At 42.0% G+C, this 17,871-nt stretch overlaps 1 protein-coding gene across 4 annotated transcripts in view; it reads right to left on the reverse strand.

Moving 5' to 3' along the window:
• agrn (agrin) overlaps nt 1–17,871 on the reverse strand; it is a 255,636-nt gene that overhangs the window by 94,544 nt on the left and 143,221 nt on the right. For 2 of the 4 annotated variants that reach the window (XM_042408571.1, XM_042408572.1), the window contains one exon: nt 10,686–10,901. In XM_042408571.1, coding sequence (XP_042264505.1) covers nt 10,686–10,901 — 216 coding nt within the window. Of the gene's footprint in view, nt 1–10,685; nt 10,902–11,017; nt 11,235–13,741; nt 13,827–17,871 lie in introns of those variants that run through there. The other 2 variants (XM_042408574.1, XM_042408573.1) reach the window with 2 other exon arrangements.

The following is a 17,871-nucleotide window of genomic DNA, read 5'->3' on the forward strand; positions in this document are numbered from 1 at the left end:
TACAGGCACTTCTTCATTCCATTAAGGGTATATCTGAGGGAACTACATAGTGCACATACACTACATACACTAAGATAAAACACTGTTAATACTGTAGAGCTGCAATAATTAGTCGATCAATCAAGATTAATCAGCTATTTTGATAATCAATTAATCGTTTTAGTCATTTTTCAAACAAAAATGATAAAAAATCTTTAGTTTTGATCCAAAAGTCATACATATATGACAGTAAGATGTATATGTTTGGGTTTTGGACTGTCGGTCAGATGAAACAGAACATCTCCCTGAGCTGTTAATAATAACGCACATTTTTCACTATTTTCTGACAGCTCATAGACTAAACGTTTAATCGATCTGCAGATGAATTGATAATGAACGGTCAGTCAGTTGCAGCCCTAAAAATATAGTGCACTAAATAGTAAATAGAGAGTGCTTTCAGACACGGCTCTGGACTCAAAAAAACGTGACTCACAAGAGAAAAGTCTGCATATTTTCTTCCACAGCTTTTCTCATTCCTGGTCCTGAGGACAAAAGACTGTGCTGTGTTTCTCTCCTCCCACTCAGTTAACTGCATTTACAATCCAACCCAGGTGTAAACAGTGTCTCATTAGATCGCTAACACGAGCACCAGCAGGACTATGTGTCCTGATGACCGGGATCAATAAACACTGTACTACTTCATCTTCAGCTGTGAGATGACTAAACAAGTTGACTCACAATCACACGTAACCGCATCCGTATAGTCAGCTGGTTTTCATTGACTACTGCAGAAAAAGGTAAAAGTTCAGAAAGTTTAGCATCAGTTTACCGATTTGAAATCAGCGGTGGAGGAATTTACAATCAGTCTCCTGCTGAAAGCGAGAAGCAGACCGTCTAATTTGTCCCCTACCGCCACAGAGCGAACACAGCAACAGTCTGTGGAGTGAATGCAGTCGATGATAAACTATTGAATAGGTAGCAAAGAGGGAAAATGCATCTGGCTGCGAACACAGGAGTAACATGTAAGAGCAGTAAAAATTTAAAGACGTTCAAATATTTTGGAGCTGTCATAGTTGAAAATGTTCTGCTGTACATGCTTTGAAACCAAATTATTAATAAACTCGACTTGGACTACATGAATGAACTGTTGGCTGTTCTCTGCAAAACAACTTTTTTGTTTTTTTTGTGTCCCTTTTGTGTCTCTTTTGTCTTTCTGTCTCCTCATGCCAATAAAGTCACCGACTGGAACGGAATTTAGAGGAAAAAGAAAGTCTGCTTTATATGTGTGACAGCTCTCGACGCACGCACACACACACACACACACACGCCATAGAAACAAAACCAATGCAGAGACGAACAGATATTCTTTAGAAATCCAGCTCCTGACAGTTGTCACCATTCTTGTTCCACACAAATAAAATATCAACCATTGTCTTCTGAACTGGTAGTTATCCTCATATTTTCAACACCACTCTGCCTTTATTATTTTCACATCTTTCCATCTCTCCCAAAGTCCACGCAGGGAAAAATAACAACTAACGATGTATTATTCAGAAGAAGCCAAATGCATAAATACATTAAAAAGTCTCAAAACACAAACCCCTCGTCTGGTATTAACCAAATGTGTGTGTGTGTGTGTGTGTGTGTGTGCATAGGGATGTGTGTACTGTATATGTGTACATAATCAGTGTTTTTGCCTGCAGGTTTCAGAGAGGTGAACGCTGGAAGGAGAGAGAGAGAGATGAAGAAGACAGGATTTGTCTTACAAGTATCAGTGGTCGCGGACGAGTGGAACAGTAAAGATGGATAGAGGATTCCAGCAAAGCTCATTATCATCTCTTTATGTGTGTGTGGGTGTGTATGTGTGTGTGTGTGTGTGTGTGTGTGGTGAAGGATGACAACAAGGATGTACTGTATATTTTTCAATCTATCTGTTTGCAAAAGACCTGCAGTGTGTATATATATGGACGTGTATACATGCATATAAAAACAGTATCAGTATACACACACACACATGCACACACAGTCTGTCATGTTGTGCATGTGATGGTTATGAATACCAAGCAAGTGTCAATGCCCTAAGGAAATGAAAGCACGAAAACCGTGTTATTTACAATGACCTCTTGCCCTGTGTGTGTGTGTGTGTGTGTGTGTGTACATGTTACTACTGATGAGACCAGCAGCAGCAAGAAACAGTCTTAAAGAGTCTTAAAGAGTAAATGGCAGAAGATGAAGACGTTGAGAGAAAAAGAAAAGGATAGAGAGAGAAAGGTAAGGAGGGAGGAGAGCGTGACTGAGTTATTTTTGGCTGGTCTAACACCGAGCAATTGAAGGAGAAGTGAAAGAGAGGGACGCAGAGAAGAATGGACTGACAGGGAACAGGGAAGGAGGAAAAGGGTAGTCAGGAAATGAGGAATAAAGAGAATGATGAGGGAAGGAAAAGAGCAAAAGAGAGAGAAGGAGGGATGAGAGCAGGATGAGAGGAGAGAAGGGAAGGAGGAATACAACTAAGGAGGAAAAGAAAGAAAAGGAAAGTGAAAGACAACAGGGAGAAGGGAAGGTAAGATAAGAAAGACATAAGGAAACGGGAAAAAGAGGGCAAAAAAAAAATAAAAGGGGAAAAGTCAGAGTGTGCAGAACACTGTTATCTATTCTGGCAAAGCCAAAAGTCATCTCCACCATCTACAGCTATTACCTCTAGTCCATTGTCACCAGGGGCAACCGGGCGTGTCACCAGGGCGACAAAAGAGATAGTCACAGCATGAGCAAAAAAGAGAAGTAGAGGAAAAGGGGAAGGGGATATGTTGAGGTAAAGGAGGAATAAAGCATGCTGGCTTTCATCTCCTGACTCTCCAGCTCTGCTCCAGATGAGACTTTTGCTTGTAAGAGATTTCCTGAAACCTCCCGTCCCAGCCAGCTTTGGGCCTGACGAGGGGATAAATCAGGGCTTTACCCTGCCCTGCCCAGACACCTTAACAACCAGCCAGACCAGCAACAGACAAAAGACAGAAAATACAGCTGAGGTAACAAGCCAACTTAGGCCACTGACTGTTGTAGCTTCTCTGGGGGACAAAAAAAAACTTCTCTCAACAAAGTTCAGGAGCAGAGAGAAGAAACAGACATTAGGTGAGTTTATGGTCTCATTTGCTAGTTTCAAGTCTTCTCTAATACAGCTTGATGTTCATTTTCTAAATTATGGCCCCATTTAGAGTAAAACAGACGATAAAGCAGGGTATGCTTTAGGCCTTGTGTTTGACAAGTCGCTACCACGTTGGGGCGTGAGGTGTTGTAGTTGGACCCTGGGGAGCTCCTCTGCAGCTCCATGTTCTCGTCCAAATACGGTCACTTCTCATCACTTCTGGCTCCAGAAACCCCAGATGGAGACGGTCAAAACACCAAACTCGAGGCTTCAAAATAGGAGTCCACAAACGAATGGTCATGGTGGTTACGTCCATTATTTTTACACAGTCTATGGTAAAGTCATATAGTTCCAGGTACGCAGCAACAGCCACCACCAGTTTGTCCTCCATGATTGTCGTCACCACCACAGAAGACCCACCTCGCAATTCATCCCAATGGACAACAGGAAATGGGAAAAAAACGCAAACGACGTCCGGTGCTTTCCTGCTCTGAGATGAAGTCTTTTCAACTCGAGGCATTCAGGGTGCTTCTGCAAAAAAGTGAGGCACATAAAGTGAAAAAACCCGAGGCGCTCGGTAACGCAAAACTGGCGAGCAAAAAGCTTCACTTTCATTGAAAACAATTACAAAAAGCTGCCTCCAGGCTGCTAAAAGCGTGTTTTCTCCAAATCTGAGGAACTCCACTGCAGGGATGAACACCGTTCTTATAAAAGATATTCTCTCATTTCTTTTGATGATGGTGGTGGAGGTGACTGAACATCTCCCATAAGTGTTCAAAAGGGTTGAGATCTAGTGACTGGTGAGGTCCATAGTGCACAGCAGGATTCATATATTTATACTCATCACACCACTCTATGAGCCCTCATCTCCTGCATTCATTATATTTCTTTTTCAGTATTTTACCATGATAAACCTGATAAACCTGATAAAGTACTTTGAGTTGCCAAAACATAACATAACAATGCTTTAGCTGCCAGGAGAGAATATCAGAGGGAAAATAAATCAAACACACTGACAATGAGCATTTCGCAGATTCGTTCATTATACGTATTTCCTCATTACATTGATAGACAATGCCATCTGGGTGACATTATGGTTGCTATAAAACTTATTTGCCCATGTGAATTAGTTGTACATGAGACAGGTTAAGTCCTTTCAAGCGATGAATACAGAAAAGGAATTCAAATGCATCAAGTCCCCTGAATAGCTCTGACGTTTTCAATACAGATTACGCAGGACTGAATACCTGAAGTCGCATCGCATACTTCATGTTTAAGATGGAGAGGTTTACATCCTCCTAGTATTGGCTCTGACTGCCTGCAGTGTATTAGAGCAGACAGAGCAGCAGGTGTGGAGTACTGATGCCTTTCTCCTTTCAATGTGAGGACACAAGAGTGTGTCGGTGCCAGAGAGATAAAGCCCTCTCTAAAGCACAGAGAGAGAGAGCGGAGAGTGGACTGATAGAGTGGGAGGTAGCGGGCCGTGCTTATGGTCATCTTTTAAGAACATACACACACACACACACGCATGCACACACACACGCACACAAAATCCATCTCCACTGATCATTTTCTCAAACCCCAGTCACCTCACCCACACGCACAAGCACACTCCACATTTTTGCATTACTTGTTGCACTTCTTCGAGAAGAAAAAGAAAAAAGTATAAAAAAAGAATGAAAACTCCATGTTCCACTAGAGTGGCCACACAAGATGAGTTCTGCAGCACTTCTCTGGCTCTCACTGGGAAAAGGAGTGTATTTACCAGTCTTCTCCAAGTTCAATATTAGGAGAGCCAACACAGTGCGAGTTCCCTAGCTGACTGTAGCGTGTGCGTACCCGTACACACACTACGCATACGCACATATGAACACATACACTCGGCTGGCCAAATGTCTCTTGTCTCTCTGAACCAGAGAGTGCTTTTGCTGGCTGTTTCTCTCTCTCTCTCTCTCTCTCTCTCTCTGAGTTCTTTCTTTTCTGACCGTTTTTTTTCCTCTCGTCTTGTGCTGTTATCAGGAACTCCTGCTGGGCCAGTTTAAACACAGCTTCTCCTTTTAATTTTGATCATATCTGAAGCCATTATCTTCTCACCGCCTGCCCGCTTGACCGCCTGACCGCCGGAAATGCAACCCCGCGGACCCCAAATCATCTATCTAGAACAAAAGGAAGATAATGAAGAAGCCGGCGCCGAGCTGGTCTCAACCATTAAGGGCCAGATTACTGATGTGAATATTAGAGCAGAGCACTGAGGGCAAATAAGAGTCTGCGACTCAACAGCGTGTGGGTCATTTTGTCCTGTCCTCTGGAGGGGATTTACACTGTTACCTTGGCACTTAAATGTTGTAATAGCCAGTTCAGTGTTATGAGTGAGGTGCTAAATGAATGTGGTTAAAGGGGATTTTTCCACTGTTGAAACAAACTGAGTTAAGCTGAACTGTGCAGACAGAACAGGAGGGGAATATACGGGCATCTCTCAATAGCGGAGGAATGGAAACATGTAGTCACATTGCTGCAAGGATGTCAGACAGTTCATACAGTTAATTTAGATGACCTAAATCACTTTATTTGGAGGTAAAAACCAGAAGTGACTCACCCGTAAATATCATGGTAATGGTAATAATCCCTCATTGGACAGGAAACAAACTGTGTGCACACAACTATGGTGGGAGCTGTAGGCCAAAGTTGAGCCAGGAAGTCAGTCTGTAAACTCTGATGGATATTTACAGCAGACAGTTTGGGTAATAATTTGACTGTTTGCCTCTGTTTTGTCTTCCAAATAACTCACCTGGTGGTGTGTTTAAAACATGTCTAAACACCTGGCTGCTCATGTTTTCTACCTCATTCAACTTTGTTTGGGTTCTCAAATCTCAGCAATTCACTTGGTGGGTACTCAGAACTACAAAAATAGATCTTATGCTTGTATGCTTGGCATTGAAAAGGTTAGGTTGATGTGAATGATGGCCGCACATTAAAGCAGTAAGTGGTCAGTATGGCGACTACAATTACAGGCTAATGGCGAACACTAAAAGGTAGTGTAACAGTAGCACAGGTGGAGAACAGTCATGAAGTCAGCAGACTGAGTCAGTACAGTCAGTTACATTTATCTAAAGTCTGCTATCATTAGTTAACATTAGCCATAATAACTTACTGGTCACACCACACCGAATAATACTGTAGCAGCAAAACTCCTTAGTGTATTCAATTGAATGAGGGTGCAATTTATTGTTCAAGGATTCAATTTTTCTTTTATATGGGGAAGAATGTGTTATTTTTTCATTTAACAGTTACGGTCTTGCTTTAAATAAGCAACAAAATGCTCACATTTGGAAATGTAGAGGTGTCAGCATCCTGCAAACGTCAACAACCTGCAGGTCTGCCATACTCTAAATCTCAGCCTGTACTCAACGCTGACAAAATGTTCGATATACCTCAAGTTTCACTAAAAAGGCTGTGAGAAAAACTTCTTTTGTGACTACGCTCCTGAGTGCCAGATAAGACTCCTGAGTTTGATTTGAATTGGACATGACGGCTTCTCGGAACGGTAGCCAATTCACTTACCCCAATGAAAACCCGCCATTCAAATCGAATGAGTCAAACGAGGCTTTGCACAAAAGCACCAATCCAACCGCCCACGCTATTCTTTAAGTTAAAAGCTCCCTCGTTCCCTCAGCTCTCTCTCCTCTCACACTGTCTCTCTCTCTCTCTCTTCCTCCTTCCCTGTCTTTGCCTCTCTCTTCCTCCATCAGCGTTGACAACTCCATAATCTCAGCCAGAGTGACCTGTCCAGACCCTCTGTACCGGCTGAATTTATTGGCAGCAGAAAGAGAATGAGAACCTGTCACTCGGCTTCCCCTGACCTCCTAACACCCTCTCTCTCCTTTACACACACACACACACACACAGATATGCACGTGTACAATCCTGCACTCCACCGCTACTTACAGTATGCACGTATAATGTGCAAATGCAAATACTCTCCTTTTCAGTCTTATACAGACACACACTTCTGGTGAATTCTTAAACCGCAGCTTACAACTTGGATGAATCTTTAGTTCCAGTATAAAACTACTTCATTCTTTGGTCGGCTGCTCCTCAGAATACTTTCTATTGACAGAAATCAATTTGCTATGTATGGGAGCTTTCAACGAGGCAGTTGCAATAAAAGCAAAGGTAACTAAACTCACAGACGACAGCTGGCTAAGTGGTTGGCACATACTTGACCGAGACTGCTTGTATTGAATTGGTTGCAACACTCAATGCAACAAAAAATGAATAGCATAGACACAGTAAAAAAAAAAAGAAAAAAAAAGATGTAGAATTAACAGGCAGGGGGTTTATGGACTCCTTGTGGTCTGCAAATGTTCATTTGTCACTCTAAGTCAAAACATAACATCTTGGCTTCCATTAAGGAAAAGTACTGATGGTATAGTTACAGCTACACCGATCAAAATAATGTCTAACCTTTAAAATTACAGTTCAAAAACTGCAGGAGCATTCTCAGCCACAGCAAAGTGTGAATTTCACTTTCTATCTTTGTCACAGCAGTTGCTATTTTTGCACAAATATAACAGGACACGACTTACTCTACTGAAAAAAAGCTGGTAGAAATGATTTAACATGATGAAAAAGCTGATTTTGACCTGATAAATTGTCCAAATATGATAATAAAGATAAGACCCCCTTCTCACTGGACATTACACATGTATCAACATGACTGGATAATCTTGCTGTGCAGGTTTTCTTGCTTTCACATCAAAAGTCAAAGGCGATCAAAGGGAAGATCTGAAGCCGTCCCAGAAAAAAAAAAGAAAAAGAAGCTGTGTCTACATCATCTAACGGTGGAATATACAATGTAAACTATTTATTTAGACGTGACTGCATCATGTGTGAATGAAAGTCTAAATGGTCATAATTGAAGTGGTGATCATATGGGGGCGTGGGGACTCTCAAGGGAACCGCTATGACCTGCGAGGTGTCAGCTTAGCACTACAACGAGCTGATCTGCAGGCATTATTATGATGTTATTTTATAAACCACACTGGCTGTAGGTTTGACAATGTTTCAGTAGGAGGTTGTATTTTAAAAAACGTTACATTTCAGTATGAGCTGATCTTTGAAAGTTACACTTGTTGGAAGTCTTTTGCTTGGGCTGAGAGGCCATACATTATAGCCATACGTTGAGGGGAAATTGTAATACAGGAAATGTAAAGGCATCTTTGAATCTAATTTTCATTACTGGAAATGATTAAGTGATGTTTGCATGTGTTCGTGAAGAATATAGTATGATAATTTGGAGGGAGGTTGGCATGCTGGATGTTTATTTAATTAGTCTATTTCCCTCGATCATATTCATAATCATTGTATTTACATTTGAACGTCTCTGCACTGATTACATTAGATTACATCACAAACGGCAGTGATGCAGCGCTGCGTTGTCATGTCTAAATAGAGGCGAAAGAATACGAAACATAGCAAGTTGCTTAACAAACTTTCCCAAATGTTTCTCATTGTTTTACACATTTTTCAAGGACAGTTTTATTATGCGCTTCACAAGCTAATAAGACTGCTGAAAAGTAACCTACTGACGCTTTCGGCTGTCTTCATTTTTCATGTGCTCAGATTGCAGATTGAGGCTTTAAGCCCTAATTAATTTTTTTTTTAAAAAATTGACCTTTTTAAATAGACTAAACACAACAAAACATCCAGAGCAGACTTGTCTCCGAGTCACACTCCCGAGAGCTATGTGCTCTCTGAAAAGCAGTCAGAGTCAGAGGTTACGAGAAAAGGTTGACATAAAAACTGCCTCACCATTAGTGTTGATTACAGCGGCCCATTAATATGCAGGCGACAGAGGAATGAAAAAAAAACAGCTTTTGACTCCTTGCAGATGTGACGTGACGAGGGAGAAAGTCTCTGTTCTGGTAGTGAGCAAGTTGTTATCATCAGCTATACTATCATTAGTATCATTTTTTTTTTTTTTACATGTTTATTTTTTGCCAGTGACTGCCTGCTGTTGTTGCCTGTGGTAATTATAGTGCTTCTGATGGCCTTAACCCTCCGTAAACCATCATTACAGCACTTGCACTACTTTTTCTCTCTGGATTAAATCTATTACTTTTTTCTGTTCGCTCAATCGCTCACTTGCTCGCTCGCTCTTTCACCCCCTTTCTTCCTCTAAATGTTTCATAGCTCATTCCCGTTTCAACATTATTCCCTCCTTCCCTCTCCAGATGCTTCCCCCTCTCTTCTCCGCTCTACCCTCCGTTCCTCCTGTCCTCTCTCTGTCCTCTTTCTGTCCTTTCTATCTCTTTATTTTCTTGCTGCCATTGGTGAGCAGTCATCCACCTTATTATTAGTGCCAGGTTGAAGCCCACACTGTAATCAAACCATTGGAATTAGCAGTGGGGCCGCACTGGCAGGCAGGCTCGACACTGACAAAACACTACAGTTATCTCTGAGGCTGCTGCAATGTTGCAGCTTTGGCAGGACTCCGCTGCTCCCCTCAGAGCCCTGGATGTTGATGGGCATTGGTGAAGAGAAGCATTGAGAGGTACAGCGGGAGTATAGGCACCCACAAGAGGCTAAGGGATAGAATACACACTGGATGGCTACCAACGGGAACAGTGAGCGGTCCACGTTTTGTTTGTGAGGGTGCAGGTGGCGCTTAAGCACTGGGAGCGTAGCCATGTTGGAGACAATGGATTGGACATAATAGGGATGTGTTTTATTATTGGCAGATAAAGATAGGAAGGCAAAGCGTGTTGTATTAGAACGGGGTATAATAGATATCCATTTATGTGACAATAACAAGCAATTTAGCGTCACTCAGAGACTTGCAGCTTTATGTTTGGCTAGCCTTGCTAGCTCTGTCTGAAACATCAAAAGAACTCAAGCCCCGTTTCTATTATTCCATGGAAAACCTTCACATTCAGCACTCTATCAGTTTATTTACCTATACATCACAGGCTTTACATTAAAGTTCTCCTAGCAGTTTGAGGTCAGACTTGGGTCAGATTGCTTTTTGAAAATACTGTAGATTCACTGGACAAATTGATCTCTCAAAATGTTCAAACCCCGTATACACTAATGGTTACACTTGAAATAACATGGCTTGACCTAAAAAAAATCTGCGAATGCTAGAAGTCTTCAAAGAATTTTACCGATCTGTTTTTGAAGTTTATGGATATCTCATAAATACAGTAAAGCAGATGAACAGTCAAATCTGCTCAACTAATATTGTCTTCAAAAGTGAAAATGCACAACTTTAATTCTTTGTAACTATGATCACACAAAGTATTTAAATGTCAAACTTTAAATTTAATTTTCTTTTCTTTCAATCTTTACAAGTAATTAAGTCTCATAGTCATCCTCTTACACTCTGGAAACGAGATAAGGCAGATAAATTCAAAGTGTCAAAAATTAGTTACTCTGCATTCAAAGCCCATAAAATTATCTTAAATCATTTCCCATTTGTTTAAAAAAGATTTTCTTTTCAAAGTGGTATTGGGTGAGTTGTTAAACTGATGTCTTGCAGACTGGTCGGTAGGCAGGTGATGGTACTTACAGCAGGGTCCCTTGCGCAGCACCTTGATGCGTCGCTGTGCGTTGCACTGTGCTTTCTCCAACTCGCACTCGTTGGAGTAGGTGGATGAATCGGAGCCACAAACAGGCGCTACCAAGGACGGACAATCCACTCTCTTGCAAACACACTCAGCTTTGCCGGGGTCATTTGGGTCTCGCTCACATACAGCGCCGAAGCCACACAGCATCCCTCTGCAGCCTGCCAGACAGGAAGAGAAAGAGGAGGAGATGTTAGGATTGATAAAACATTCGATTTCACTATTGCTATCTGTCACAATTTCAATTTTCAAGCCTGCACATACTTCAATTAAACACCTTGATGGGTGTGATCCTGGTGTTTCATTTATCTTGCATGAACTGATGATGAATAGACAAACTCAAACTCTCCGACACTCACTTTAGAGTTATCATGAGTAAATGCAATCAAGAGTTTATGTGTTCACACCAGACAGGCACGCCTGAGCAGATTCATCTCAATATACAACAGCCATGGGGTCTTTATGTAGAACGCTAAACAGTTCAGCAACACAAATGCATCAGGGATTAAATGTGATCCTGGCATAAAGCAAACAGATGCTCTCAATTCATTCAGGGAGAATCTATCTACCCATGCAGAGCAGGCACAGTGTGTTGTTGGGCGTGCTGAGCCTATTGCAGAATTTTGAAAAAGCTTCAGCGTTAGAAATGTTTAAAAAGTGAGCAATAACATTGAAATCAATCTACAGGCAAGCCGGCTGATCCGAGTTCTCATGGACAGTTTACTTTCCTCCTCTGAAGAGACTGCAGTCTTTGAAACGTCAATGATCCACCGTCCAAGAAAACATGGAGGGACGGCAACAAGAAGACAAACCAAGGTTAGCCAAACACTTCAACAACTTTTGAGACTTTGATCTTAAACTGCCCACTGAGTCCTCGACTTTGATCAAGTGTAAAATAGCAAACTGTAAACTCTGTCAGAGGCTGCTGAACGCGCCAAGCAAACAAGGAATATGTGCGTGCGTATGTGCTCGTGCTGTCAGTACACAGCATCAACTTAGAGAGTAATTGACCCGTGCTGTGGCAGCTACAGCTGCCGCGGCTCTGCGCCCACTTTGAGGGCTGTTGGGCAGCCAGCTGGTGTGACGTCCTTGCCTCAGCACTGGGGAGTGTTAAAAGAGATGGCAAGCTCTCACAGGTAGCCAACCTGATTGGAAATCAATGGACAAAAGCACATAAAAATCCAAGTCCTTTATAAAAAAAAAGTCCTGTTGGTTGGTGAGGTGAACAACCAGTATCACAGTGAGGGATATACATGTCACACACTCATACACACGTGCACATACACACACATACATATTTCTTATCACTGGCTCCCAGGCCAGGAATAAACGCAAGACAGCATGTCCACTTGGACTGGCTGGCAGGTGGCTTTCGCGCTTCTGGTTAGACAGACAAACAGTCTGATAGACACATACGTATGCACGCACACATATACACACAGCATAGCACGTAGCATAGACAACTGGTCCAGCATCTGCCCAAGGCATCTCATTCTGTCTCTCCCCTCACACTCACGCTCCTCACGCACAATGTGTGTGTGTGTGTGAGGAGTGACAGGCGAGGAGGCTGTTTTTGACTTGCCCACTGTTCCCTGTGGGAGAGCGGCTGACAGCTACCTGAGCTCACTCTCTTTTGTACCAAGGGAAAAAGAAGTCAGTGTGTATGTGTGTGTATGTGCGAAGCTATCCAAGAATGCATCTGTATTCCTGACAGTGTGTGTGTGTGTGTGTGTCTAAGAGGTGTAGGCATTAGGTGTCTCACACACACGCACGCACACGCGACCAGGTGCTAGCATGAAGGCCTTGTCATGACTGGCCCACTGCTCAGCCATCACTTCACACCATGTGCTGTGCATGTGTGTGTGTGTGTGTGTGTGTGAGTGTCAGCGTGTGGCTCACAGGCGAAGCGAAGCCATGCGAGCAGAGTGACAAGAGGTGAAATTCAATCGAACTGTGTCAGATGTGTACAAGAGAGAGGAAGGGTGTCTGATAGTATGACAGTAAAAACAAGAGACTGAGGTTGAGGGTGACCAAACAATGATCTCACTATGGTTTGAATGGAACAAACGAATAATATTGGTGATACTGGTAAGGTAACAAATGTAAAATTGTACTGCAACAACAGTAAAAGCAAATAATGCTCATATTGGTATTAGATTTTACAATAAAAAAGACATATTGCCAATACTGACAGTGAACAAACCACCCGGAGAGAAAAAAAAAATCAAGAATACCAACGGTGGTTTGTAACCAGATCTCTTCGGCGATGTTTTCCTATAAGAAAATCTCACTCTAGCCTCGAGCTTAGCTGACTGACAAAAGACTGACACTAGAGCCGATGGTTCTGTCAAAGTGAAGGTATCGAGTGCAGGCGCTGGGCTGAGTGTGCAAACTGCATACTTATGTAGTGGGAGTTCTTTCCTGAGAAAAAATCCCCCGGGCACCTGAGAAGACATACATGGAAAAGAACCAAAAGACACACTAGATGGTTAATATGAACGGCATTATCTAGCACGGCGGACAACAAAAGTACACCACTGACAAAAACATTGTCAAAAATAAATTTGAACAGTGCTGGCTCCAATTTGATTGACAGGTGATCTCAGGGAGTGTAGAAACAATAATAAAAACAGCAAGAATCCTGTGGACATGTCCCAGAGACAGGTTTAGTCTTGTCTTACATGGACAACAAATGGGATAAAATGTAATCTCCAGGAAGCAAGTGTAAGGCACAAACAACTGCGGTGCTTTAGCCACTAGAATGAACAAGACAAGTTCATTTTAGACATTTTAGTTCATATATCACTTCTATAAGTTCAACAAAAGCACCTAGAAAAGCTAAAGCAGGACATTCTGTCTTTCAGCCTTTGATACACAAACAGATAATATCACCTTGTTGAACAAAGTGGCGTAACTGAGTAAAGTTGGTGTTTCTTGGTAGTTTAGCGACAGTCGATGGAACGAGCTAGCAAACAGCTAGCTTAAATGCTACGAACTTTACCTCAGGACTTTCCTGTTTGCGACATTTGTTTTCCCAGGACGGCGAAGTCATGACCCGCCCTACTCTGCCTCTGATTGGCTTACCCTGATATTCTTACCCTAAACCTAACCAATCTCACTCCTCACACCTAAACCTAAGCAACCCAACCAACGAAGGCAACAAGTACTAGCCAATCAGAGGCAGAGTAGGGTGTTTCATGACTTCAGCATCCTGAGAAAAAAAAATTGTATTCCTGTTCTTTACTTTGCCCCCATGGATGTATTAAACAGTTAACTGAATGAAGGTGTCTTATCCTGTGCAGACACTAAAAGAGTTTCTCCAAAAAGTTTCTCTTCCAGGTGCCCATATCACATTACTGTGTCTCTCGGGTTGCGGCCTGGCCAACTGCTCACACATATTTGACACAAAACTTGTGGTGGCATTTCAATATACATTACGGTATACCCTACAGGAATCCTAGGGTTGAGAAATGGAGCGGACAAAATATTAGAAACACCTTTCACTATAACACAAACTACAGCCTCCAAAATGACTATAAAGTTGAATCAACACCTCCCTAAAACATTAAAGCCTTCACAAAGTTGAGATTCATTGCTAGACTACAGTAGCTTTAGGTAGATGTACCTCCAAAACTGGCAACTAAATGTATGTTAAGACCTAATAATTTGAGTGTGAATGTATGTCATTCTCATTAAAAGTTCTACTTAGTGTTTTATTTCTTTTGTAATAAATGTACATCGTCACAAACATCAATGGTTTCCTGTAACTGTGGCCACAATGCCAAAAACCAGCACTGCTCCTCAGGGCTTGCTTTGCTCCCAGTGGTTGATGGCTGGCATCCAAGAGTCTTATAAGTCTTAGAGCCTCGTACATTTTTAACAGTTCCAATGAACCAATAAAGATCAGGGATTTTATACAGGGATTAGCAGTTATTGGACATTATTGAGTCCCTAACTGCCAATTGTCTCTTCCATGATTACGCTCTAAAGAATAGCTCCAGCATTGAGAAATGAGTTTTCTTAGTTACATCTGCTATGTTTCATTTTTATTTTATTGTTATTTTGACAGCTTTCTAAATGTTAAAAAGCTAGTCTGAGATACTACTTTTACACACTTAAATTAAGATTTCAAGCACTGTACACTAAGGTAGGTACATTACCACTAAATAACATTCTCTTACCATAGTCTTAAAAACAAACAAACAAACAAAAAAATTTTCACCTTGGCTGTACATAACATCAGAATAAAATCTTTACTCTCATCACAACTCCAGACAACAGATGTGCTTATAATGAGAACAACACTGCTGTTCCACTGGGTCTAATCTGCATGACCTTTGGAGAGTTTTTGTAACTCACACTTGAGCAGTGAAAGTGCTTGAGCGTGGATTTTAAATGTGCAATATGTGTGTGTAGGCAACAGAGTCTCCTCTGCCGGCATATCCAAGTGAGAATGTAGCTTCCAGCTGAGCTGAGCTGATGACAGAGGACGTTATAAAAAATAAATGTCTTTCTTAATATCGAGTGGTTACCTGCACTGCACCGCTGTTATACTGCGCTCACTATTGATAGCTGATGAGAGTTAATAATATATGTAGCTTTACTGTTTGATTTTCTTGATGTTGTAAAACCGCAGAAATATCAGCAAGTCTCACACCAGGTTCAATCCCTCAGCCTGGATTTCTGATACGGTTCTCAAGTGCCTGCACAGATATGCGCATTTGTAAACAAAACTGTGCACATTTCAGCTTGTACATTTTCCACTGTGGATGTAAGCTTTTCAGTTCTTTGTCCAAATGTGTTACTGAGTGAAATGAGTGTGTGTGTGTGTGTGTGTGCATGTTTGCCGGTCCATGTCAGTGTGTAAGGTAATCTCCCTCCAGCCCTGCAGCGTAAAAAAAAACCTCACATCCATACTGGGTTTTTTTTTCACTATCGCAGGCTGAGGAAGAAAATCCCATTGCGGAGAAAAGACAGCATGTCCAGTTTGTGCTTGTCAAGGCAAACGTCTTGTCCAGGTAACACTTCATCCCATATTTGGACGGCTCATCCATTAAATATGACACGGTGTCGGAGCCTTAAGGAAGCTCTCAATGCATCAGCGGGTTATGAAAGGAAAGGGATAGCGCTGTGGTGATTAAAGCCACAGCAAAAAAAAAAAAAAAAAAAAAAAATGTCATGGCTTACGAGTTGAAAGAAACTCTGGCGTAGTTCTCTGGTGGCAATTTTCCACCGATTCTATTGCCAGTTGGGTCTAAGATGACTCACATTTCCATGGTGGATCAAAGGTGCAAGAGAAAACATTATTTTTGTCCAATACACAACAATACAGACCATGTAGACTCAACATAGTAGTTATGACGACGGAGCCCTACGCTTTTAAGTTCCATCCCGGTTTTAAAATAGTAGTTGATTGATTCCTTGCGCTGCGGATGAAAGATACATATTTCATCATAATATATTATCTGTGCGACAATTTGCGCCAGTTGCTTGCTTTTCGACACAGATTCAGGCAGACAATTCAATAAATATGCCCCCGAAGCAGTAGTTCCTATTACTTTGAAATAGTTTCTACTACGTGAAGAAAATGTCCCCACAGCCCGTGTTTGTGGTGAAATGCTCTATCAGTTTCATTGTTTTGCTGCCTTGTTGCATTTACCCCAAACAAAGTAAAAAGGGGGAGAAATGGACTGTCGTGGCAAGCATGAACGCATTCAGACTCAATAAGGCTTGACAGAATCGCCTTGACAAACTCAAAATGGCTACTTTGGCAAGGAGCACTATTCTCTGCAGGGGTGATACCTGGCAGGTTTTTGAATTATTTCACAGCAGTCCGATGTGCTTCAGCTGGAGAGGAAAGGAGATGAGAAGGAAGGAAGGGAAGGGAAGGTGTACATGAATAATTAACAACCCTGAACTTTACATGGGCGACAAGAATAGCGGCTGAATTACCGGGACAGGCCGGGGCAGTGACGCATAAATGGCAAATATGTTGAATAAGCCATTCAGGTGAAGCCAATTGTGCAGCGATCAGATTAGATCTGCGAACGGTGGCTCCAACATTGACTAATGACCTACTGACTGTCAGGAAATCAGGAAACGGAAGTTGATGGTGGGAGATACAGCTCGGTGGCATTGAAGCGACATCGCATCAATGTTGAATGAGTCTAAATTCATTACGCTCTAGCACTCCTGGGGGACATCTTCCACTTACTTCCTAATAAAGGGAGCCTTTCTTTTCAGCTGACGCTAAGTAATACAGATGTGTTTCTCGGCCGGCAGGCTTTTAACAGTTCTCTCCTCTCTCTGCCTCTCTCTTTCCTTCTCTCTATAAGAGGGCTTTAGCCTCTCTATCAGTGTAGCTGTGCCAGAGGACCTTCGCAGTGAGGGGACAGGTTGCTATGGCAACAGCCGTTGATGCAATCGGCACAGAACAGCCTACCTCATCTGGTTGGTGGTGGAAACTTTCCGTCATGCACACAGGTGGTTTATATATGTACGTACAAACACACACACAAACAGAAATATGTACAGCTCCACTGACTCCATATCAAACTCCTCCAAGTGCTTTTAAAAATTATTGTTTAGTTTTCATTTGCGGTGGCTGCGCAGTTCCCTCCATCACTTTTCCTCCGCTCAATGCTTTGGGGTGAAAATCTAATTTTGAAAATGTAATTTTCAGCGCCGAGGCTATAGGTGTGCTGCGTAGGTGGGGGAGAACGGCGATAGATCGGAGCAGCATTGATTAACATTTGCAGAGAAGTTGCCTTCTTCATCTGTCAATATCATTATTTACAGCAAAGAGTTCAGAAGTCCAGAAGTAATGTACCGTCATCGCAAAAAAATAGAGAGAAATGGAGAAAGAACACACAACGATGGGCGGCAGTTATACCTGGTAAAATATCTGAGGGAAAAAGCAACCCTACAAGGCTTCTATTGATCTCTCAACACATCCTTATAATTAAACAACCACATAGGTCGATGTACCTGCACTCTAGAACGACCCATAGGAGCATTTTCTAATATGTCGCCTCTACTGGTGCTTTCCAAAACCTTTACAAATCACTGATGAAAAAGGATGACGTTTTATGATGTGACAATGCTGTGGCTTGGTTAGGATTAGGGAAAGAT

Source organism: Thunnus maccoyii, chromosome 4, assembly GCF_910596095.1.
Source record: "Thunnus maccoyii chromosome 4, fThuMac1.1, whole genome shotgun sequence".
NCBI lineage: Eukaryota > Metazoa > Chordata > Actinopteri > Scombriformes > Scombridae > Thunnus > Thunnus maccoyii.